General features: G+C 53.6%; 1 protein-coding gene across 1 annotated transcript in view; it reads right to left on the bottom strand.

The window, feature by feature from the left end:
- The window catches only part of SH3PXD2A (SH3 and PX domains 2A), a 246,976-nt gene that overhangs the window by 91,451 nt on the left and 131,413 nt on the right, over positions 1 to 24,112 (bottom strand). The window contains 2 exon segments of the mRNA XM_037804143.1: positions 12,362 to 12,453; positions 22,115 to 22,191. Of these exon segments, the coding sequence (XP_037660071.1) occupies positions 12,362 to 12,453; positions 22,115 to 22,191 (169 nt within the window).

Raw genomic sequence — 24,112 nt, 5'->3', positions numbered from 1 at the left:
GCCTCCCCCTTGGTCCCTAAATCCTCCCTTGGCATCCAAGTCCAGCCTGCCCAGCACACCCACCCCACAGATTCCTCCCTCTCCAAAGCTGCCTGCACATCCAGTCTGAGTATCTCCACTGGGCCCCCTGTCTCCACACTACTCGTGACACTTAACAAGTGTCTCTGGTGCACTGCTCAGTCTTCCCTCCCAGGAAGAGGAACCAAAGGGACTGACTGGGCTGGGCTGCCGACACGCCATCTCCTGGTGGCTTCAGTCAGTGCTGACCTGGGGACTCTAGGCGCACACTGGTTGACCCGCGATGGGTGGTATCCACTCTAGTTACAGAAACTCAGCCCCAGAGCCCTCTGAGCTGAGGGTGGGGTGGGGTGGCGGAGGGTGAGAGGAGGTGGGGGGGTGGGATTTCCCACCAGCCCTGCAGCTGCCAACTCTCTCATCTTGGATTCCCTGTAGCACCAACCAGCTGTTCTACAAATTAAGGTACTCTTTTCGTCAATTATTTGCTGAGCACCTGTTATATTACATTGTGGGGGAAGGGTGGGGAATAGGTAAATAAGCACATCAGTAAGTGGGGATAAGAGCTGTGAGGTGGAGAGGCAAGAGGAGGTTGCCATGAGGAGGTAAGGGTTAAAGAAGAGCCTGCAGGGCAGGGGAAGGGAGTGGGGGGACCTGGAAGCTGGGGGGCAGCTGGCCTTTGGAGGGCATCCTAAGCACAGTGGCAAGTTTTTTTGGAAAGCTCTCTCTGGCTGCTAGTTGGAGATGGCCTGGAGGGAGGTGAAGGGGGAGCAGGAGTGTGGCCATTAGAGACCCCATGCCCTGCCCTTGGATGGCACAGCTCTGCGGCCCAGTTCTTTTGGCTCCCAGAGTTCCCTGTGGGATTGTGCTCCAGTTGCCCCGAGGGCTAGCTGGCCACCACAGCTGTGGCTGCCCTCCCCGCCTTCACTCCCTCATGGTGCCTTCCGGTATGGCCTTCCAAACGAACTGCTTGGGCTGGAACCCTTGTGTTCCCAGATCTTCTTCTGGAGTTCTGGAGGATTCTAAACAGTGATACCTCCCTGTCCTGAATTGTTTCCCTGCTCCTGGCATGAAGTGTTTCCCTCTGGCCTGTTACAATCCCAGTGTGTGTCACGCAGTGGGGGCTCTATCTAGGCTTGCAGGTGTGGGCCAACGTGGGTCCTCGGGCCCCAAGGCGGCTGTCCATGGCACCGCAGCTCTCCCCGGGTCTCTCTGACTAGGTGAGGCTCACAGGTGTCCTCTCGGATGTGGAGGCCTCTGGCAGCGGGCTCGGGGTAGGGGCTGGGCGCTCTCCGATACTAACCTTGGGAGGCACTGCCTTCTCGAATAGGAGCCTGCCTCTGCCAAACTGTCAGACCTGGCCATGGCTGAGCTCCTTTCTGGGCCCTCCAGAGCACCAGCCCTCCTTCCTGTCCCACTCTAGCATCCAGCTCGGTCCTCCAGAGGCCTCCTACGCAGGAGGAAATCTGCTATGAACACTTCTGAGAGCCAGAAAGAGTGCCGGACTTTGAGTCCAAAAAACCTGGTTCCAGTCCCAGTTCACTGAGTGACCTCAGGAAATACACTTCCCCTCACTGGCTGCAGTCCCCGTCAGTACGATGAGGGGTCTGGGGTCCGTTGGACTCTGATGGCTGTGACTTGGCCAAACTTCTCCTCCTGCCAGGAGATGCTGCCTGACAGCTCCAGAAAATCCACCCTGTGCAGCTGCAGGCTGAGGGGTGAGCGTCTGGGAGAGTGGGTGAGTCCGGCCTCCGGCATCTCCCTGGCCCGGCCCTTCAGCAATAGCCGTAGTCGCAGTGGGTCACGCTGGTTATGTCCGCGTGCTGCGGTGCCTGCTGGGAGCTTCGTGGAGGGGCAGGCGGCGGCTCCCGCTGGGATGCCCGGGCCCTACCCCACCTTCGCCGCGTATGAGCCACGCGGGCCCTCCGTGCTTTATCCATAAATCCAGGAACATAACTGTACCCACTTCACAGGATGGATGTAACTTTAAATATTAAACGTGTAAATTGCATATAAGAATGCCTTGGCACATGGTGAGACGCAGTAAGTATGAGCGATTTTTCTCTCCAGAACTCACAATGACCCTACAAGTTGCTGTTATTGTCCCTGTTTTCCTCGTGGGGAATCGTAAGGCTCAGAGTCACCCAACCCACCCACTGTGTTCCAGCCGTCAGGTGAACACCAGGATACAGCGACGCCCAGGGCAGAGGTCAAACTGTTTAATTACCCCTGTGGTCAGGGCTGCAGAGAGAAGCCCCGTGCAGGTGGGAGGGGCGGCAGGCTCAGGTGGGGTGAATGGGAAGCTGAGGCGAGGGTTAAAGGGTCCCCCACCTGACACACAGCTGGCGAGGGGCAGAGCCAGGAGCTGAGTGTGGATCTGGGGCTCCAAGGCCACCCCTCTTAACCTCACTGCCAACTTCCTTCCCGAAAGCATCCTGAGGGGGGTGGGAATTGTGAAAAGGCGAGCTGCCAATCAGCTCCTCAGGCACTTTCTGCTAAACAGCCGGCCTGCCGGGATGCCTGGAACTTCCCTGGCTAGGAAGTCAGGCGTCTTGGTGGCTCAGCCTCTTGGGCTGTTGCCTGTGCCCACTGACCTTCTGGGAGGCTTGGGGGAAAGTAAGCCTGCAGCAGCAGCACCCTTCCCACCGGCCAGACGGGCTGGGGCTGGGGTCCAAGGTGGGCACCCCGCTGGCTTGTTGGAATCAATAGGCAGGGCAGGGGTCCACTGGAATTGGCACTTTCACCCTCTGCCTGGGCCCCTCTGTCAGTCGGTCCACCTCAGAGCTACACTGAGAGGCCAAGCAGGCCTCACTCCTGGGTTATTGAGCAATTTGTGCAAGGCCAGGCAGCAGCTGGAACCACTGAAAGGTCTAAAAACAGATCAGTCGGTTCCGGGGAACACACATTTCTTCTTGTAGAGGTGCAGAGGGAAGCAGTGATAACCAGGCTCCTAAACCTGGGAGTTTGGAAAGAATTAAGAACCTCTCTCTGAGATCTTTTTGGAGTGATGGAAACGTTCTAAAGTTGGATTGAAGTGATGGTTGTATAACTCTGTAAATGTACCAATAATTATACTGAATTAAATTCTTGAAATGAGTGAATTTTGTAGTATATACATTATACTTCAAGACTTTTTTTTTTTTAGTCGCCCTCTGGCCCTAACCACTGGGCTAGGCTTCAGCCAAGACAGCCTCTGGTGGTGGGAGTTTAGGGTTCTTTGTGTGTTTGAGGGGTGGGGGGTGTGGGGGTGTCCGCAGGTGGCCATCCACATGCCCTCTGGATTCAAGATTCCTCCTGTGACAATGGGTCCCATCTAAGAGTCGGTGGGGGGGTTAAGGGCTTGGTCTGGGGCTGGCGTCAGGGCTGGGTCCATGGCCAAAGTCAGATCTCAGATTCCAGCGGCAGTCAGGGCCAGTCTGCAGTCGGTGGGACACTTCCAGAACCAGTCTCACTGGGTCAGGTCAGCAGAACCTGCAGCAGCAGGCTACACCCCTCCCCCTGCTCAGCGTCTGACCCCAGAGCAGGCAGCCTCTCTGAGCCTTGTACCTTCTCAGAGGTGGGGCCCAGCCTGGATTCCCCTTAAGTGGCCCCCAAGGTGCCAAGTGCCTTCACCTGTACTTTCATCCACACCTCCCCCCCCTCAAGTAGTGATCACAGCAACCGTGCAGTCCTTATGCAATTGTTCCGCCCTTTTGTCAGAAGAGGGGGGCAATCTTGTGATCTGCAAGCTACAGATCCCCTGGCCATGGCCTATACACCTCTCCACCATAAGCCTGTAGGGCCAGCTGGGGTGCAGGAGACGGAGTATTAGACTTGGAAGGGTGGAATCCAGCTTCTTGACACATACTGGACACTCAACCTCTCTGAGCCGAAGGGTCCTCATTTCCTAAAACGGAGACCTTAACCTCACAGAGCTGTACTAATCGTTCAACAAGATCAACTATGCTCAAGGGTCCCGCACAACGTTCGGCACAATTAGCGGAATCTGCCAGCTCCTGCCAAGATGCTAACAGCGGTAATATCCTGTGGTGGCCACAAGGTGGAGACAAATTCACACAGATCTCATGAGCTACAGCCCTCCAAGTGACCCAGGTATAGGCGGTGCCTAAACTCCAGTCACCCCCGAGACCACCTTACAGTGCCTGGGAAGGGGAAGGGTCCACGTGATCTCCAGAATGCTTGTCCCTTCCACATCTGACTATTTCTATCACATGCTTGGACTATTACTGCAGCCTACTGATCCTGATAGGACCACAGAATGTCAAAGCCAGGAGGGACCCCAGAGACCCCCAAATTCTGCCCCTTCATCTGATGCTGAAGCATAAAAGGTTAATGACTGTCACCTGGCTGGACAGTGGTAGCTCCAGGCCCCTCTCCTCTCGGTTCAGCCCTAGGCACACCCCCCTCATTCTTGAGGGACCGACTGTCTTCCAAGTCCTTGAAACTGCGCAGTCTCAGGGACCCCTGATCGTCATTCTGCCCCCTCCCCCTAAGTAGCTGGCTCCTGCCTCTGTCTCAGCTTGGCTGCTGCTGCCTCTGGGACCTCCAGGGACCACCTGAATGGGCTCCTGTTGCCTGGTCGGCCAGCACCTGTACAATGGCTTGTTCCACTTCTGCATTCCGCACTGAGTCGGCAGCTGTTATAAACACCATTTTACAGGTCCAGGTGAGGGAACTGAGGCTTTAGGAGTTTAAATAATCCCCAGGCCCCATGGTAGGTGTGGGGCAGGCTGGGGGGTGAGGAGCCAGGTTCCAGCCAGAGCCTGGCTCTCTCCCATCATGCTCTGCTGCCCCCCCCCCCCCCAGGAAGAAGCCAGCCCCTCTCTGCCTCACCCCCTTCGCTCACAGGCTCCCCATGGGCAGGGGCTGAGCCACGTCTGTGTCCACACCCCTGAGCCTGGCACCAAGATCACCACTAAGGGCCTCCAGCCAGGATGCACATGGAGAAAGCCCTGGTCTGGGAGCTGGAAGACCTAAGTTTGAAGTTCAGCTCTGCCGGGCTCCCCATGGAGGGCATAGCTAACCAGGGGACTGGTTACAATGAGAGCTAAGGGGAAACCAAGACTGAGCTCAAACATGGCCTAACAGCAATGCAGGCCTCAGAGGACTCTGTGGGGAGCTCAGCCCTCCAGGTGGAGCCTCCAAAAGCACCACATGGACTGGGAGCCAGGGAGTGGGCCCCTTGGGCACCTACAGGCCAGGACTATCCTCCCAGAGCTGAGGTTTCCAGGAAAAACAGATGGCACAGGCCTGAGAAAACGACAGGGACCCAGCCTATCCTGCACACCCTCTTGGGAGAGCCGAGAATCCTGTGCCAGCCCCTGAGGGCAGAGGACTCCTCTCTCCCTAGATGTGGCCCTCACTGCCCTCTGCTGTACAAGCCAGATGGGCCGAGTGGTTTCCGCCTGCTTCCCTCCAGCTGCCCACCCAGCATGGCAGCGGGGCCTCAGAAGTCCTGTCCTCAGAGCAGACAGCCCTTTCAAGTGGGCTGGACACAGCTTCCTGCGGGCAGCTCCCTGCCACCTGCCCACCCAGGCTGAAGAGGCCTGTGCCAGGGGTGGGCAGAGTTTACTTACATCAAATTCTGTGCTGTTCTTCACCCAGTCCCATGGCCCCCCGGCCTCTAGGTCCAGCTGGCTCCCTTGCCCATCAGCGTGCAGAGGCTATTTGCAACCGGTGGCAGAGGGGACTGGAGGGACAGTGTGGCTCGTGTTGCTGACCTGATGGTGGTGGTAGGGCCTGTCGGGGTGTAGAGAGCTGTCCCACTGACCAGGACTCAGCCAAGCATGGGGCGGGGGTTCTCCACCCCAATTCACAAACCACCAGTCCCTGAGGGAGGGACAGGGACGGGGATGCCTTGGTGTCCCCAGTAGCCAGCAGGGTGCCTGGAGGTGTGGGAGCAGAGAAGGCAACCAGGTTCCTGTGGCCCAGGAGGGGCCCCTTGCCCCACAGTCAGTGCCAAGCCTCAGCTTGGCAGGACTCAGAGAGACCCTTAGCCCAGCCCCCACCTTCAGCTCTACCTGACGCCATTCACCCCATCTTTTCTGAGCGGTGTCCATGCATCCGTCAGAAGAAAAGGAGAACAGAAAGTTCCCATTTCCGGGGCATCTGTGATGGGCCAGGCACTCCAGGAGGCATTTTACAGGCATGTGCTCCCTCGGCCCTCACAGCTATCCTGCCGAGTGGGCTCTGTAGCCCTTGTGCAGATGGGGGCGCAAGATTTGAAGAAGTGATCCGTTCAAGCTCACAAGCAGAGCTGGGTGCTCTGATCACTGCTTCTGGAGTTAGTTTAATTCAGTTCAAAATTGCAACCTAGTGATAGACTGGAGTTCACTGGTCTGTCCAATCCCTGCATGACCTTCAACTTGCCTCCCAGAGAAGGGAAGGGAAGGGAAGAGGAGGTCACCTCCTCTTCAGCGCCTTTATGTCCTCCACACACATCATTTAACTCTTGCCAGGGCCCTAGGAGGTGGGCGTGAAGGGAAGGTTACCTCGGCAGCACTGGGACGTGCAGCTGGAGCAGGCTGGGGCAGAGGAGCCTGGATTCTAACCCAGGACGTTGGCAGCCAGATGCAAGCAGAGCGGCCCACCTGCCTTCTGGAGCAGGCCAGACCTGGAATTCAACTGGGATTGAGAATGTCAGGGCTCCTGGAGGAGGCTCCCCAATTCCCCAGTGCTGCTGTGGGTGGCACTGCCACACACCGTCTTAACCCCGAGGACACAGCCTCTGTCTTCCTGCTGGGTCCCCGAGGCAGGGCTGGCAAAGTCCTTTCTGTCCTCCTGGTCCTCCTTCCCCGGGGGAAGGGCAGCAACAGCCTCGAGGCGCCCACCTTGGGATCCCGCCAGTTTACCACCCATTCCTGGAGGAGACAACCACTTCCAAAATATAAATGGGAGGAGAGGGTAGAGACACCTTGCAGAAGAGTGAGTTTTTTTGGATCTCACTTCATCCCCTTCCCTGGCCTCTTTCCTGGAAGCTTCTCTCAGCATCCCCAGGGTCAGCCCTCAGTCACCTTAACCACCCCCCACCCCAGTCCCCAGACCCAGTGCTCTGCCCCGGACAGCATGTAGTTCGGCCTCACTTTCTTCTTGGCCTGCCCCAGAGTCCCGCAGGGGGCATGGACACCGCGGAGGGCAGGGACGTGGGGGTGGATCTGCCTCACTAGCAGTGCTGGGGAGGGGGCAGGGGCTTTCCCACCGCACTCCCCACTCAGCCCTCAGGCCCGGATGGAAGGGGGCCCTGTGGGCAGGCTGGGGCAGGGATGGTCCTGATCTGGCCGGGGGCCTATCCCCTCTCACCCCGACTCCCCCAGAACATTGGGGCATTGTTCTAGGCCACAACAGAGGGTGGCTCTGTGGGCCCCAGGGCTGAAGAACAAAAACCTGTTCAGCAGGGCTCCACTCCTCTCATGCTACCTCAGGAATTTCCCCGGGATCCTGGCTGGCTTCCTCTGGACAAAATGAGCTGAGGAAACCAACTAGGCCTGGGGCAGAGAGGGGGCAGCAAGGAGCAGGAGGAGCCCAGACTCTGCTTGTCCAAAACAGTGGCCTACTATGTGCCACTGGTGCCATTTGACACTGAGTCACCTGAGAGGGGTCCCTGCCGGCTGCAGGCACCCAGGCCAGTGGCTAACAGCAGGCCTGGCCAGTGGGATGATAAGCATGTGACAAGGGGGAAGCATCAGTTTCCCCTGGCCTCAGTTTCCCCTCCGCATCATGGGGGAGCCCAACCCGAGCCACATGGATGGCTGAATCCACACAGAACCCATGCAGGAAAGGCTAAGAAGTGTCACTGTCAGCTTTTTCTGCCCTCATTACCCTGGGGCAATGGGCCAGGGGCTGGGGGCGATTCCGGCTCAGCTCACACTAAGGGTGGAGAGGAGGGGCCTGATGAGACAGCACCCAGGGTTCCGAGGCACAAAGACCCAGGTTCAAGTCCTGCCACCCTGCTTCTTGGCTGTGTGGCCTGAGGTAAGCCACATGACTGCTGGGGCCTGCATTACCCCATCTGTTAAATGGGATAAAACCAATTTCATGGGGTATCCTGAGATTTACATGAGATAACAGCATGTAGAGTTCAAAGGTGACCCATAGGCTCCTTTTCCTTCCTGCTCCCCTCCCTTCCTATCAAAATGCTCACATGCGCGCGCGCGCACACACACACACACACACACACACCAAGTCAACTGCTGGCTTTCCAAGGACACACCATCCTCAAAAGGAAAACAAATGTCAAAGGGGCCGAGGCTTGTCTCCACCTGCCCCAGGTGGGGTGGGGCAGCTGCTGAGGAGGTGGCAAAACCTCAGGAGCCCCAGGCTGAGGATGGGATGGCGCAGTGGTGAAAGCTTAAGTCTGGAGCCAGCCTGCCGGGTTTGACCTTGGCCCAGCCAAGCTGCTGCATCTCCCTGAGCCCTAACCCCCTGTAAAATCACATCACTGTCATACCCACCACGGAAGACTATAACAACGACCGAGTGAGACTCGGCTGTTATTTCTTGAGCTCTGGGCCAGGCATTGTTCTGGGCACTGGGAAGGGAGCAGTGAACAGAACGGAAGCAAGTTCCTGCTCTCCTGGAGCTGACAGCCTGGCGGGAGGACCCACGATAGACAAAGTGAATGAACAGGCCACATGCGAGGTCTAGGAAGAAAAATGAAGCTGGGAAGGGGGAGAGCAAGTGCTGGGGCAAGGGGGTGCAATGATTATAAACAGCAGGGTCGGGGACTGCTTCACTGAGAAGACTTGATGGAGGTGTGGGGACAGGCAAAGAGGCCCTCCTGGGGAGGGGGCGAGTGTTCCAGGCAGAGGGAACAGCCCGTGCAAAGGCCCCATGGTGGGAACTCGGCTGGTGGGGTGGATAATCTGCAAGCAGGCCCGCGTGGGCTGGGATCAGTCAGGAGTGGGGTGGACGTGGCAGCCTCTGGAGGATTCTGAGCAGAGGGGAGACACGATCTGACATACATTGTTAATAATCATTCCTATTGCTGTGTTGACAACACTCCACAGGGGGCCAGAACGGAGGCAGGGTGAGCCCAGCAGCTGGGAAGGCCTGGCAGCAAAGCAGGAGAGAGAAGATGGGGGCTTGGCCCGGGGCAGGAGCAGCGGAGCCCGGGTGAGACCTGGTCAGAGTCTGGATGGAAGCAAGAAGATGGACCTAGAACAGGTACCAGGATTTGGGGCCTGAGTGAGGTGCCCAAGAATCGCTCAGCACTGCTCCTGCACCCGGTTAGCGGCAATTCACAGTGGCCAGAGTTAGGAGTTAGAGGAGGTGAGGACGGAGCCCGTAAGCAGCCACATGAGAAGGAGACACCACTGTGGCTGCTCTGTGCCCAGCTCCTCAAAAGCGTCCTAAAGAGCATCCTTTCCCAGCAGCCTCTAGAGTCAAGACCTGGGCCAGCTCTCCACGGGGGCTTGGCCTGCGGCTCACCTGCCCCCTCAGGGCTGGGCTGTCTCAGATCTTGTCTTCCCACTGCAGGACTCAAAAGGAACACATTCCCCCCGCCCCAGCCCTGTGAATTCTCGAGGGCCCCTGCACAGCACACTTGAAAGAGCCCAGGGGTTATCTGTAAGATTCCAATTAAATCCGCAGGCTTTGATAATTTGATAAGCCACTCCACAGTCGCCCCAGAGTCAAAATATGCTGTTACTTGATCCCCTGTTTCTGTTTCAGGATGGAGGTGGCCTGGGAAGGTGCAGGCAGCCCAGAGAGGGAGGGAGATGCTGGTGCCCGGCTGATATGCAGGGTGAGCCTGTCAGCCGTGGCCACACCGGGGGAGGGCTCTTTTCTGGGGAGTGCATTCTGCAGTGGGGCATAGGTCTGTCTTGGCAGGTCCTGGGGTGGAGTGGAGATGGGCTGGGCCGGGGAGGAGAAGCCTTTCAGAACTGCTGACCACTGCTGACCCCATTTCCAGAGCCTTGGGTCTGTCTTGGGGCTAGAGGGGTCCTGTTTCCAGGCCCATCTTTTGCCAAATCAGTTGTGAACTGGTCCAGGTGGCTGGTATCACCTTGAAAAAGGCAGCTACCCCCTACTGCCATGGTGACTTACAGGCCAAATGCTTTCTAATCCCTCCCTGTAGCAGCCAGGCTGTGTTCTGCTGGGGTAGAACATGCACTGAGCCACATTCTGTTCCGTTCCACAGCCTTCCACAAAGGTTTGGACACTTACTACGTGCATCTTGCCGGGCAAGGTGCTACATGTTATCTCAGTAAATCTCATAATCAGCCCATGAGTTCAACAGAATCTCATTTTAGGGATGGGAATACAGAAACGCAGAGAGGTTGAGCAAATTGTCAAAGGTCACAGAGCCTTCTGTGGCAGGGCCTGATCCCAAAGCCCGGCCCTGCAAACTCTGAACGCTGCCTTGCTGAGTCCACACACCACTGTTCCTCCAGGGTCTTCTGGGCTGACACATGAACAAGGACTAATTTATTCATCTGCTTGGCCAGCAAGGACCCCTTTCTCCCACCTGGGGCACATGACCACATCTGATCCCTGCGACAACCCACCCACGGAGGAGCACCTCCTCTCTCCCTTGAAAGGAAGGAGAACAAGTGGCTCAGAGAGGTCACCAGGGCTGGGCAAGGGCAGGGCCAGTTGTGGACCCAGGGGTGCTGGCTGCCCGGGGAGCATGGAGAGGGAAGGGGCAGGGGCACAGAGAAAGGAGGACAGAAAGGGGCACTGAAAGGCATCATGACCCACATCCCTGCCCCCAATTTCTCCTAAATACCAGGGAGGCAAGTGGAAGCAGTGGAAGGAGTATGGGCCTTCTGTTTGGGACCAGAAAGTTCTGGGTTCAAATCCCAGGCTCCAGCTGTGAGTCTCCATTACTGTAATGCGAGGATAAGAATATACAACTCCTGGTGCAAACCTCTCTCACAAGCCTGACACAAAGGAGGTACAGTGAGAAAAATGCCTCTCCCTCTGATGTGAACAAGCAATTGCATCTCATTTTGTCATTTACAAAGCTGTTTCCCGGACCTCATTTCATTGGAGTTTCACACATTACCATGGAGGTAGCAAGAGCAGATGAATCACTATTTCCTCTTTACAGATGAGAAAATGGAGGGCTGGGCAAACTATGTAAGTGACCTGCCTTGAAATTACACAGCTAGTAAGAAGCAGAGTCGTGACAGGAACTCAAGACTCTGTATCCTATACCCTGTGGCTTTTGACAGCTCTTATTGTGAGCCAAGTCACTGATGAGTCACTGATGGTTCATGGTGTTTGCTTGTTTCTTAAGCCCATGGCAGCCAGCAATGGAGATGGCTTTCACCAGGCCAGGTGAGTCTCTAAGCCAGATAATGCCTTTTCCTCCCCAAAGAGCCTAGGGCATTTCAGGCTCGATGGTCTTACAGCATGGGTGAAAAGAGAGGGCTCTGTTAGGCAGGGCTGCCACATATCGGTGTGCAGGCTGCACACTCCGTAACCTTCATGGGCACCATACACAGAGACCACCTTGTGAGTGGCCCTCAGGAGCCGGGCAGTGCAACGGCCTTGTCTTGAGCTTTCTCCTGTATCTCCCCACCTGTGCCCAGGCAAACCCTCTGTCTCATTCTTTACCTTCCTTCTGTGGTATCCACACCATTTCCTCTCTCTTGCCCACCCTGGTACTTAAAGACTTCAGGGGAACAGAGATACAGAGGGAGGTGATCAGTTAGCACCCCCTTGAGTCCTCCCCAGCCCTCCAACACCCTCCTGGCTGCCTTCTTCCACCCATCAGCTCCTGGGTGGACACTAGAGATTTCTCTCCACTGAGAATTGAGAAAATACGCAGTGGCACGTAGGTGAGGGGAACGCTCTGAGCAAGACACAGTGGCTATGGGGATGGAGTTTGGTCATGTGTGTGACAAATCTGCATGGCTGGGTGGGGAATCTAGATTCATGAGCTCAGAGTCCCCTGATCCCAGAGAGAAAAAAGACCCATTTGGTTCCCCAGTTCTCTCCAAAGTTAGATCATGTGATCAGACAGGGACACATCAGCTGGCAGCGGGCCACGAGGAGCTGCAGGATTTGAACTTGGGTTCAAATCCTGCAGCTATCACTTATTCAACCAGCTGGCTGACTTTTGGAGAATCACCTAAACTCACTGGGTCTCAACCAATGTCTATCACAAATTGCCAGGGGTAAAAGCCATTTGCAAACAGTCCATACACAATCATTATTATTTCTGATGATAATGATTATAGACTCTGTTGTAGCAGCCTTCCTTTGCATACCTTTCCTTAGCCTGGTTGCCCATGTTAGCTCTCCCTCTACCTCTGTCCCCACATCCTCAGCCTCTCTGGGCTGGCCTCAGTGTTTTTCCATATCTCCCAAACCCACAGCAGAGCCCCGAGCTACAACTTACTCTTTTGGGGGGTTGACATCCTCTGGTCTGGCCTCAAAGAACTGAAAGACTTCATCACACTGTGAAATGTGAGGAGGCAGTCGGACGAGTGCCTGTGGAATAAAGAAAGGTATTAGACTGGATGAGGTTGGGAATAGGAAAACCAAAAGTAGGGTCAACTTAGGCCAACAAGGATGGGAGAGGCTCAAGGACTGTACCATGGAGGACATAGTCAAACAACTACTCAACCAACCAGCCAAGTACTCAGTGAATTAATTAATCAGCTAAGTTAACGAAATAACTATCCATCCATTTATTCATCCATCCATCCATCCACCCATCCATCCATCCAACCATCCATCCATCCATCCATCCATCCGAGCAACTAACCAACCAAGTAACTAGCCAATTTATCAACAAACCAATCAAGCAACTAATAAAAATAACTAATCAACTGGTCAACTAATCAACCTACCATTCAACTAGCCAGCCCAACTATTCAACCAGCTAACAATCCAATCAGCCAGTGTGCCAACTAGACAACTGGCCAACCAAACGAAATACAATGACCCTTGAGCCCTAGGCCTCAGGACCATCAGAAACTAGTCATTCTGCATGAACCCTGACACAGTTCTTTCCTACCCACAGAATAAGTCCAAGATCCTTAGCCCAATAAACTGAGGTTTTATCCTACCAGTTTCATCTCCCACCATTTACATTCTAGCTGCACCAGATATTCACATTCCCTAAACACTGGCTGTGCAATTATTTAATGACAAGTTGATAACTACCACCAAGAAGAATCGGGTGCTATGACAGAGTTTATTTAATAGGACACAGGAAGATTGGGGGCAGGATTCAGCAAGGATTCTTTGAAGCTAGAGTTCTGAAGGGTGGGTAGGAGTTAACTGGTTGGGGAGCAGGAGGGGAGATCAAGCATGGTGGATCCAGGATCTGATGAGGTCAGAGAGGCCCAAGTGCACAGAGCAAGGGAGAGGGGGCATAGGAGGTAGGCAGGGGCCAGATTTAGGCCAAGCTGAGGATGCCCGGAGGAACAGTATGGGCTGAAGGGTATGGAAAGGCTTCTTAGAAAAGTGAGCATAAGCTGGGCTAGAGGAGTTTGTAGGATTTGGACAGGCAGTGAGGAGAGGAATGGGCATCCTGTAAGGGATAACAGTCAAGCAAGAGTCAAGGCCAGCTGTGAGCTTGTCATTCAGGACTGGCCAAGAGTCTGTTGCTAGCAAGTAAGGGTTAGGGTCAGATGATGGAGAGCCTTGAGACCTGGGCAGAGTGCATGCTGCACACCAGCACGTCCTCCACACCTGGCAGCCAGGGGCACAAGGAACCCTTGACATGGACCAATCCAACACCAAGGGGTCCGAGATATAGTGAGGCCAGTTCCCACTTCCTGAGACCCTTGATTCAATACAGTGAGAAAGCACTGGGACCAGGAATGATCTCTCAATCAAAACACATGGGAGAAGTCACTGCCAAAGTAGGGCTGATGGACAGGGCCAAAGGAACCCAGGACTGGAGCCAGGAGAAGAAAGAAGAAAACCTGGAACTGGAGTAGTCAGCAAATGCAGGAAGTAGAAGTCTGGTAAGGAGCCTCCCAGTCAGTCAGACAGGAGGCTGTCACACGCCTGTGCTCCCCAATCCCAGACGCTGGGACCGACCTCAGATGCAGCGGCCCTGATCCAGCAGCTCCCATGTGCCAAGTATGGTGGGTTGTCCACGTGTGTGGTCCCTGGGAATCTTCATGATGGGCCTCTTGAGAGCAAGATTCTCATCCTCATGTTACAGATGAGGAAGTGGAGCCTCAGCAAGGATATGTGGCCTGCCCACAGGTATCCATCAAGGGTGGGCAAACCTCACTAGAACAAAAGTTCTATGTCTATGGAAGTCTAGGGCCTTCATTCTGTTTTGTTGACTGCTGTATCCCCGGCTCCTAGAACAAGGCTGGCACACAGCAGACACTCAGTAAGTATTTGTTAGATGGAAGGGAGGGAGGGAGAGAGGAAAAGGGTTTTGGTGTACAGAAAGCCCAATATCCAATAGCAGTGGGACATGATAAAGGGGCAAAAAAAAAAAAATACAAATATCGTCTAAGGTTCCATCAATAGAATTAGTGTTGAGAAAGAGGGAAGTGGTAGCTTAATCCTTCTCTGAGCTCATCAGACAACTCAAGGCATCCTACCATGGAGGCCGTTCATGATGCCAAACCCACACCAGGCAAGACAAGACAAGACCACAAAACACCAGGTAAGACAACACTATACAACGCCTGGCCTTTCATTCTAGAGCCCGTGGCTTTTCAGGAGTCTCTAACTTATCACACCCTCATGAACAGCCAAGAAATAGAAAAGAAGGGAAATTATCACTAATGAGCAACTACCACATCAGGCACTGTCCTAGGCCCTTTCACTCATCCATTCATCCAACAGTGAGGCCTTTCAGTGTGTGCCCGACTCGGGGCTGGGCCCTATTGTCACAGGGATGAGCAAGACACACGGAGCACGTGCTAGGGAATGTCACCTCGCTTCACCCTGGAGGTGAATATTGTTGCCTCCATCTCCGATGGGCACACGGAGGCTGTTGGAGGTGAAGCCACAGCTAAGGTGGGTGGCAGAATCCAACCCATGCCCAGAGTGTAGGACTGGGTGGAACTTGCACCCACAGTGTTTAAGTTTTCACACACATGATACATGCTGTTTTCTCTCTAGGAAGGGTAGGAGGAAAGGAAAAGAAAAACTGAGGAAGAAGAGAGGCAGACAGACAGAGAGGGAGAAAGAAGAGAAGGTCAGGCGTGTGCAGAGCAAGGACTCCTGGTGGGAGGGTGGGAGGTGGGAGGGTTTTAGGAGGGGGTAATGATGGGGAGGAGCAAAGGGAGGCAGGAAAGAAACCGTCCCCAGGGATCTGGGCTGTGGGAGAGAGCCTCTGCCAGGGCAACCTCCCTGAAAGGGAGAGGGAGGGAGGAGGGCCAGAGGGCAGGTTTCCTGCCAGGCCTGGGGAGCTAGTGCCCTGCTGCCCACCCCAGGCACAGACCCTGGGCCAGACAGCGCTCACCCAGCAGCCAGCAGTGAACAGAGGGGCTCTTCATGCTGACAGAGATGGGCATTCCAGGGGCAGAGGACGCGTGGGCTGTGAGGGCCTCAGACAAGGGGGCCTTTTGGTGGAACAACCGTGACATCTTTGTTTAACAGGGAGCCCTGAGGGGGAGCTGCGTCCAGGGCTCGTCCTGATCTCGGGCTGACAAGAGGCTCTCAGCACAGAGCAGCTTCCATCAGAGCTGCCGCCAAAGCCCAGTTTGGGCCAAAACCCTCTGGCAGGAGAGCCTGGTGCTGAGCAGTCAGTCCCCAGGGCCCAGGCCAGCAATGAAGGCTGGAGCCGGAGAACCCCCAAATCCAGCGGCTCTGAGAAGAGTAGGGTGGGAGGCCAGATACATGGATCTTTTTGGGGGCACCACCCCCTGGCTCAGGTCTACAACCCTGCCCTTTGACATCCATTCATGACGCATGCCATGTGGTGGTGAAGCCAGGGCCTTGTGGCCAGGCAGACACAGGTTTGAGTCCTACTTCTGCCATTCACTGGCTGTGTGATGCTGGATGCGTAACCTGCCCTCTCTGAGCTCAATGCAGTGGGTACAGGGTTTGATACGGCACTGACCTAATTGTTAGCAGGACAGATGAGATCATGAACATAAGGAGCCTGGCACTAAGTAAACACGCAGTAAATGTCAGTTATTTTATTGTCGTTGTCATTGTCATTATTCTTTAAGTGAAAGCAGTGATGCATACTAGAAGGAGCCAGGACACCTCTATTCTAGTTCCAACCTTGCTGTTAGGCACTTGCTGTGTGATCTTGGGCTGCTCATTGTACCTCTCTGGTTGCTGTTTCTTCCAGGATAAAATAGGCCAGCTCTGGAATCCCAGAGTATATCTCATAGAGTATCTGTCCCTTTACATAAAACAGGTTCCGTGGGCACATTTGGAATGGTGCCTCGTAGATTCCCCCCATTCTGGCCTTGGAGATGACCATACTTATTAGCACAGCAAAGGCTCTGAGAAGTCCTGCAGGAAAGAAGCCTGTAGAGCTTTGTTTAGCCCAGCATATATTAATAATAATGGCATGCTGGGCCCTGGGATAAATGCTTTAGATGGGTGAACTCATTTAAATGGATTAACTCAATCATATTGACTCTACAAGATAAGTACAGCTATGATTTCAATTTTACAAAAGAATGTAAAGCACAGAGAGGTTAATTAATCCCCCAATGTCACACAGCTATTATGTAGAAAAGATTTGAACCAGGCCATCTGAGTGCAGTCTTTGCTCTGTCTATCCACCACTCTCTCCTGCCTCCGGCATTACCACAGGCATTTGACCACGGACCTGGCTTTCCAAACAACTTCTAATTACACCCCTTGGAATATACTTTGGGCAAATCCAGGCTAGAGATATTCTGAGGTTTTCTTCCAGCTCTAACAGTCTATGGCTCTAGGGCTGTAAACACCACCATCATCTGTGAATTCATTTGTCTGATCTGTCAATCTGGTTGAACCTTTCTAATAGGGCTCCGACTCAGGTGGGGCCCAGCTTCTGGGTTTCCGAAGGCCCCAGTGCTGGAGGTGGGCTGGGTGGGCATGACCTCATGGTCTTTGGCATCCAAGGAGGGGCCCGTGTCCCCACAGGAGGTTGGCTGAGCTGACCTCAGCCCCCTTCCAATCCAGCCTTTCTGTGACTGGGGTCAGTGAGCCAAGCGGGAGCAGATGTGGTGAGGTGGGATAAGGGAAGGGGCCAGGGGCATGGGGTGTCAGGGTGGGCATGGGGGTGAGGTGGGAGGGGTGGGGCTGGTAAAGAGGCATTGAGGCGCCATCCAGGTGTTGCCAGTGCCCTCCCCCCACACCCACTGTCCTAAACTGCCCTGCAGGCTCTAGCTCCTGCCCCACACGTCCATTTTTGGGTGCCCGTTACATGGGCCATCACTTAGCACCTAGTGTCATGCTAGATGGCACAGACTTGGACAAGGGAGGGGGTGGCTGCACTGTCTCTGAGACCTCCATCCAGACACGGTTAGCACAAGCATGGTCTTTGCAAATACAAGCAGCCTGGGAGGCAGACCATGCTTGGACCCTCTACTTTGAAAGCAATCACCCTCCATGAAACCCACCACTCTGGGCAATGTCTGACTCTGGACAAAAAGCAAAGTTCTGCATTTGGCTAAACAACCACAGGCATCCCACTCTTTAAATGGTGGGCAACTTCCCATCCCCTTTTAGCAGCACCATTCTAGTTTCTGATCAATGGAAATCTTACAGGTGAAAGCCCAGCTGCTCTGAGTGGGGTGAGGTGGGGTGCAAGGGGGGCTGGAGCCCTGCCCGTTCGGCCTCCCACCCATGTCCCCCTTCCCACCCCTGGGGGCTGCCTCTGCCCTGCCCAGGTCTCCATCTAGAAAGCTGGGGTCTCACTGAACTTCTGTAAATCTGAGTTATTTCAAACACTTGGTTCTCTTTTAAAAGGATCTGAGCAGTGGATCTTTCTGAAATGTAAATAGTCTCTATCTAATTCGCTGTTGCAGTTTGAGCCATTTCAGCAGGATCTTAGCCCGTGGGGGCCTGGGGGATGGGTCCCTCTTGGAGGAGGAAGCTTCATCTGCTTGTGATCTTTCCTTCTTGTCATCAGAAACAGGCTGAACATGCACTTGGGGCGAGGCTTCCTGCTTGTCAGCGATGTCACAATTAGACGCGGCCCTGCAGGGGCTCCCTGGGCAGTGAGGGAGGGTGGACACGTGGGTAATTACTTTCCTGCAGAGGGCAATGCCCAGAGTGGAGGATGTGCAAAGGTCTCGGGGGAGCAGAACAGGGGTGCTCAGCTTTCCTGGGGGGGTCTGGAGGCTTCTCAGAAGGAAGACCAGGGGCTGACTGAGTCCCCAGGAGGGGGACTAGCTCAGGCCAGGAGGTGGAGGCCCAGGAGGGCCTGACTACTTGGGAATGGCTGCAAGCCCAGAAGCCCAGCGGACCGGACTGCAGGGCCACAGGGGAGAGCGGCGGGAGCTGAGGCCTGAGGAGCGCTGGGCACCATCCGCAGGGGGCCTCAGAGGTCCCACTGGGATGCTCAGATGTCCTCATGGGCAATGGCGCTAATCTGAGGGCCTTTAAGTGGAAAAGGGACATGGTCAGCTTTGTCCTGGGTTGGAAACTCCTTCTCTTGAGTCTGTCAGGAGACTCAAGAAATTCCACCAACTATCCCCAGAGTACTGGACCGCTGGGACTTGAATAATGAGCCTTGGCTCTCTGCCTCCGTCTCTGCCATTGGAAACACTGATGGCCCAGGCCCACCCTCAGGACAGGACCCACAAAGACAAGCTCAGCTTCCCCACATCATAACCCAGCACCCAGGAAGCCTTGGTGCTCCTTGAAGAGTCTGTTTCCCTTGTAACGTGAACCTTTTTCTCTTTACTAAGGTGAGAGTGAGTGATGAGGTGTGGTGGAAAAATCCACAATGGGAGGCAGAGTACCCAGGACCAAGAACCACTGCCATGCTGTTGCCTCAGTTTTCTAATCTGGGAAGTGGGGCTAACGAGTGAGGCTGGGACACGTGGCAGGGCCAGGGTTAGGAGAGCCTTGCCCTTCAGTGCTGTTTCCCTTGCTGGGCTCGAACCATCTTCTCCAGGCCTGACTGCACTAATTCTGCATCGCCACCACCAAGAAAGTCAGCGATCCCTGAAAGCAAGTCTAGCCACGGACAGCGGAGTAATAGAAGTGAGGGCAGCTATTTGGGCAGCAAAAAAATGTCTAGTCACACCCGCCAGGAAATGGAGACTTGTATAAACGTCACTAACATGGCCAATGGAGAGTGGACTACTCTCAGACCCTCTCTCATCCCCAGTATGTTTATGGTGTCACCTGGACAAACACTCAAACTGTACTTCACACATAGGAACGGGGTCAATGGAGCCACTTGTAAAATTGTTTATCTGAGCCCTTACAGAACAGCTCACGGTCGTTAGTGAGATGAAAGTCTTCAACTTGTCAAGGCTACAGAACCTTTAAAGATTAACCACATAACCATGTTGCCCATTAAATCAATTTATGGAGTTAAAGATATGCCTTTGGGACCCTTCTTGATAGATACCCAGCCCTCAAGTGCCACATAAGCAATCACCCAGGCTGATGCTTGGTAAATTTTCACGAGGCTTATCCAATATGCTCCATCTGTGTTTAAAACAAACACTGAGATTTGGGTTGTGAAGTCATCAGGTGGAGGGACTGGCTGGCCAGGGAGGGCAAGGAGCCGAAGTCTGGGGATGTCACCCGCACACACGGTCAGACTTTCCACCCCTGTCTCCTTTAAGAGGACTGGCTACTCTGAGCGCAAAGCCAGTTTCACAATTCCGGATGTGTTCAATCTCCACCAAATCCCAGACTCTGGGCCCACGCTGTCAGGTCCAAGGAAGAAGACGTTGGATACGCAGGGTGCTATGATTAAAGACTCAAGAGGCTCTGAGCAGGGTGTGTTCAAGGACAGGTGTAGACGAGGAAAGGGCTGGCCCTGGGCATGCTGAGGTGGACTGCTGGGTGGCACTGGCTGTGAAGTTGGCTACGGGTAGTGGTAACACTGAGTAAAATGTGTGGCGGCAGAGCTGTGAAGCGCAAGGCTGGGTGGCAGTGTCCACGGACCTGTGCCGGCTCAAGCCTAATGACCATCCAAGGTCAGGTGGTTTCTCAGACAATCAGACCACAGATCAGCAGAATTAAAGGTCACTTTTACACTGCCTGCCCCCCAGTCTCCCCCGCCATTCTTAGAGCAAACTGCTGCCTATGAGATGGCTGTCTGGGGAACTCGTGACACTGCTCCCTGATGCCTGGCTCTGAGCAGTTCCTGTCTGTGCTAATCAGGTTAGGGGCCCTTCCTCTTGCAGACTCCACTTGAATGGCTCCCCCAGCCACCAGCAGTACCACTTGGGCCCTAGATTCCCCCTGAATCTGATCCTTATTCAGGAGTCTTGTTCAAAGCCTGATCCCAGGAAGATGCTATCGGTTTCCTTCCCCGGAGGATACAAAAGAGAGGCCTCAGGCCCCACCAGCACAGGCAGGAAGGCACAGACTGGTTTCAGCCATAAATCCCAGCTGGAAAAGGCCTCCTCCCACCCTGTGCCCGCCTCCTCCATTAGCTTTGCCAATTTATCTAACTTCTTAGGAAGGGAATAAAGAGAAATAAAAGCTCTGGAGGCAGCCATCAGTTTAGCTGGAAATGGCAAATGCCCTTTAAAGAGAAAAATGAATATTGATCTGAAGAAGAAGGACCTTCTAGCTTAAGGGGAATCATTGATGGGGGATCCTTTTAGGATAAGGCAGAAAATGTGATTTAATTGTAATACACACAAGGACTAAAATCAACCTTTAGTCCAGTGGAGAGATATGGGAGCATTTGTCTTCTCATATGGTTGAGAACCACAGTTAATAAATTTAGCAACTTGGTTCTTACTTAAACATTTTTATTGCCAAGCATAATGATTCAGAATTATAAAATGTTAGAGCAGAAAGAAACCTTAAGGATAACAACTCCATGTAATTACAGAAGTTACAAAACACTGAAATATAGATTTTCCCACTCACCTGCTTTCAAAAACCCTGTGAGATAGCTGTTCTCATTCCATGTCACACATGACTGGGGCTCAGAGAGGTAAAGCAACTCCCTAAGGTCACACAGATAGTAAGTGGGGCACTGGGATTTGACCCCAGCTCTTCTCACTCCAATACCAGCACTCACGATGAAACATACCACACTTGCCTTCCCTCAAGATTCTTGATTCAGATGCCATAGTAGATTTCCCTGAATTAAGAAATTCCATCTCCATTAAAGCCAGCAGTGTTCAGTAGTAACATTGAAATGTTCATAATAAAAATAATTTATAATAGTAACAACAAAAAGCTCATCTTTTCAGACCTGTTCCATCCTCCCAACCATCCTCCATGAAGGTACTATTCTTCTTCCTATTGTACAGATATGGAAACTGAGGCTTGGAGGAGTGAAGCGACAGGCCCATGTTCACACAGTCAGGGGTTTGAGCTCAGGCAGTCTGGCCGTCAGAGGCCATGTGCCAAGGACACTGAATGCGGTCACTTTTCATTCTCACTGCAGGGGTCCCAGGCTCTAACCAAAGTAGAAAAACAAATGGGCCCTGGGTCATGACCTTCCTGTAGCTCTCCCGCCTGCTCTTTGGCACTCGCTGTTTTACTGTAGGTGTGTGTATGTGTGTGCCTGTGTGTGTGAGCATTTGCACCTATAAAGACATACAGAGGAAGATGTGCATCAACAAAGATTTATGGGAATAAAAAATGTGCATTCTGGATGCTACTGAACTCAAAACAGATTCCAAAAATGTCCCAAAGAGAATCTAAGGAAACAGATTTCCTAAGTGAAATGCCACATACAGAATCCCTTCAGCAGGGGCCCCTCAGCTCCCGAGCCAGAAGAAGTGGTTTAAAATAGTGCTTTGTAAATTCGGACCTGGCCTGAAAGGAGCCTTCGCTAAGCTGTGAGCCTGAGGCCCTCGTGCCCCCGAGGGTGGCCCCTTCACAGGGTGACCCTCCCACCCTGAGGGACACCCTCACCCACCCTCTGGTAGGGAAACACCAGACCACAGGATGTGTCTGTTAAATGACCGCTGACGGCTCTGTACAGACAGCCTTGCTGCACAGATGGACAGACTCGTAGACAGGCAGACGGACCAGACCCCCCCCCTTCCTCCCCTCCCCAGTGCATCCTTACCCGGCAGTACTCATCGATGGGCTTCAGCCTCTTCACAGCTACATCCCGGATGTGGCTTCTCCGGAAGAGGATCTTTCCTGGAAGAGAGATAACTGCTTGTGAGCCGGGTGATACCGGGCAAAGCTGCCACAGGGAGCAGGGACCCTGCCCTCTCATTCCCTTCTTCCTCGGCTTCCCAGCTCCTTAGTGGGCCACCTCCTCTGCCTACTGTCAAGGAGATTAGAGAGGAGCAGTCACCTCTCCTGGGGGGCAAGAGGCACCCAAGGCTAAGGGCCCGGGGCCTCTCAGACAGACGAGGAGCCCCAGAGGCCATCTTGGGCTTCTATGAACAACTTGGCCAAGTCACCTTGTCTGGATCTAATGGCAGGATCAATGCCCCAGCGTGGGCGCGGCTCTCAAGTGACCTCGCAAGTAAACACAAAGTACAGTCCAACCCACATACCCGGTTTTGTTTTCAGGCCCATCCCTTCTTAAGAAATCAGCCAGTCGGGCAGGAATTCCTATTCTTAGTTTAGGAGGGTGGCTATTTCCAGGGCGGGCACAAGCCAACACAAAGGGAAGCATGGCTGCCGCAGCCTGACTGTTCCCCAGGCTCTCTGTTCACACAGCCTCCAGCCACACACGCTGCTGCCCAGCTGGGCTGGTACACGTCTCTATAGGTATGAGCAAGGCTCACAGGAAATGCCAGTCCCTCAAAACTTCCTAGCAGGCTCTTCCAGGCTGGCCAAATTCAATCACAAACAGATCAATGCATAGTCTTTTTATAGTCTGTTGAATTTAGAATCTGAACTCCCAGGACTGATGTTCAAGGCCAACATTTCTGCACCCAGCAGCCATCAATGTCTAAAGCTGATGCCCCCTTTGTATAAGGCCTTCTTTGAATGGCTGAGCTGGGAGTCACCTCTCTCTTTCCAGAACATCCACGACACTTTGTCCATTCCTAAGGCACTCGCCGCATGCTGTGTGTGTTATAGCTGTTTGTGAGGCCACTTCCACCAGGGGCCCGTGGAGTCTGGTGTGTGGTTAAATGCTCACTGCACAGCTATGACAGGCATCTATTGTCCAAGCCCATCTGATTTCCCCCTGGAGAACGTCCCCTCTCTATTCTCAGTCCTTGTGGTCTGTGTGGGGCTAACCACATTCCCTAGCAACGAGGACAGGCATGGGACCCAGTCTGGCCAACCAGAGTCACTGTGACTGGCTCAGGGATTGGCAGGGGAGCCAACAGGGGCCAATGAGGGTCAGCCCCGAGACTTCTGCTGGCCCTTCTTTCTTCTGCGGCTGCTAAGCTGGTAGGATGAAAGCCTGGAGCTGCTAGTGGCCATCTTTACTACTGCCTGAGAAAGAAACCAACTGAGAGAAAAGAACTGTGCTTGGCACATTTATTAATGTACTTAATAAATACTTCTTGAATGATTGAAAAGCAGAGCCAAAAGATGGCAAGAATTAGATTCCTTTGACATCATTTGAGCTGCTGGATACAGCTGTTCCTGGCAGGAACTTTTTATTTGCATAAAACAATAAAATTCTTTATTTAAACTCAGAGATGGATTTTCATCACTTGCCTTAAAGAGAGTCTAATTAATATAATTTCCATTGCATGTGAACAAATATGTAGACTGCATGTTAATCCACTCAAGCTTTTTCTGTCAAGGTCCAAGTGAAGTACTAAAAAAGCCTTGGTTTAGGTTGCTCTCCCAGAAGCAGACCCAAAGACAAGGATTTGAGTGCAAGTTGTTTATTTCAGAGATGATCCCAGGAAATACTGTTAGAGGAGGGGAAAGTAAGGCAGGGAAAGGAGAGACATATTATCAAGCCAGTTAATCGCCTTGAGCAACTGGAGCTCAATCGTGTTGGGGAACTCCGGGAGACAATATAGACTATACCTCAGAGGTATCCCAACTGAAGATAAGGGGCTGGGGTAGCTATCCACCAACTCCCTGCTTGTCATTGAGGGCTGCTTCGAAGGCATTAATTCTCTGGCACTCTGTCCAATGG

Source organism: Choloepus didactylus, chromosome 15 (assembly GCF_015220235.1).
Source record: "Choloepus didactylus isolate mChoDid1 chromosome 15, mChoDid1.pri, whole genome shotgun sequence".
Lineage (NCBI taxonomy): Eukaryota > Metazoa > Chordata > Mammalia > Pilosa > Megalonychidae > Choloepus > Choloepus didactylus.
Note: the sequence above shows the minus strand (reverse complement) of the source record. Positions and strands in the feature narration are given on the sequence as shown.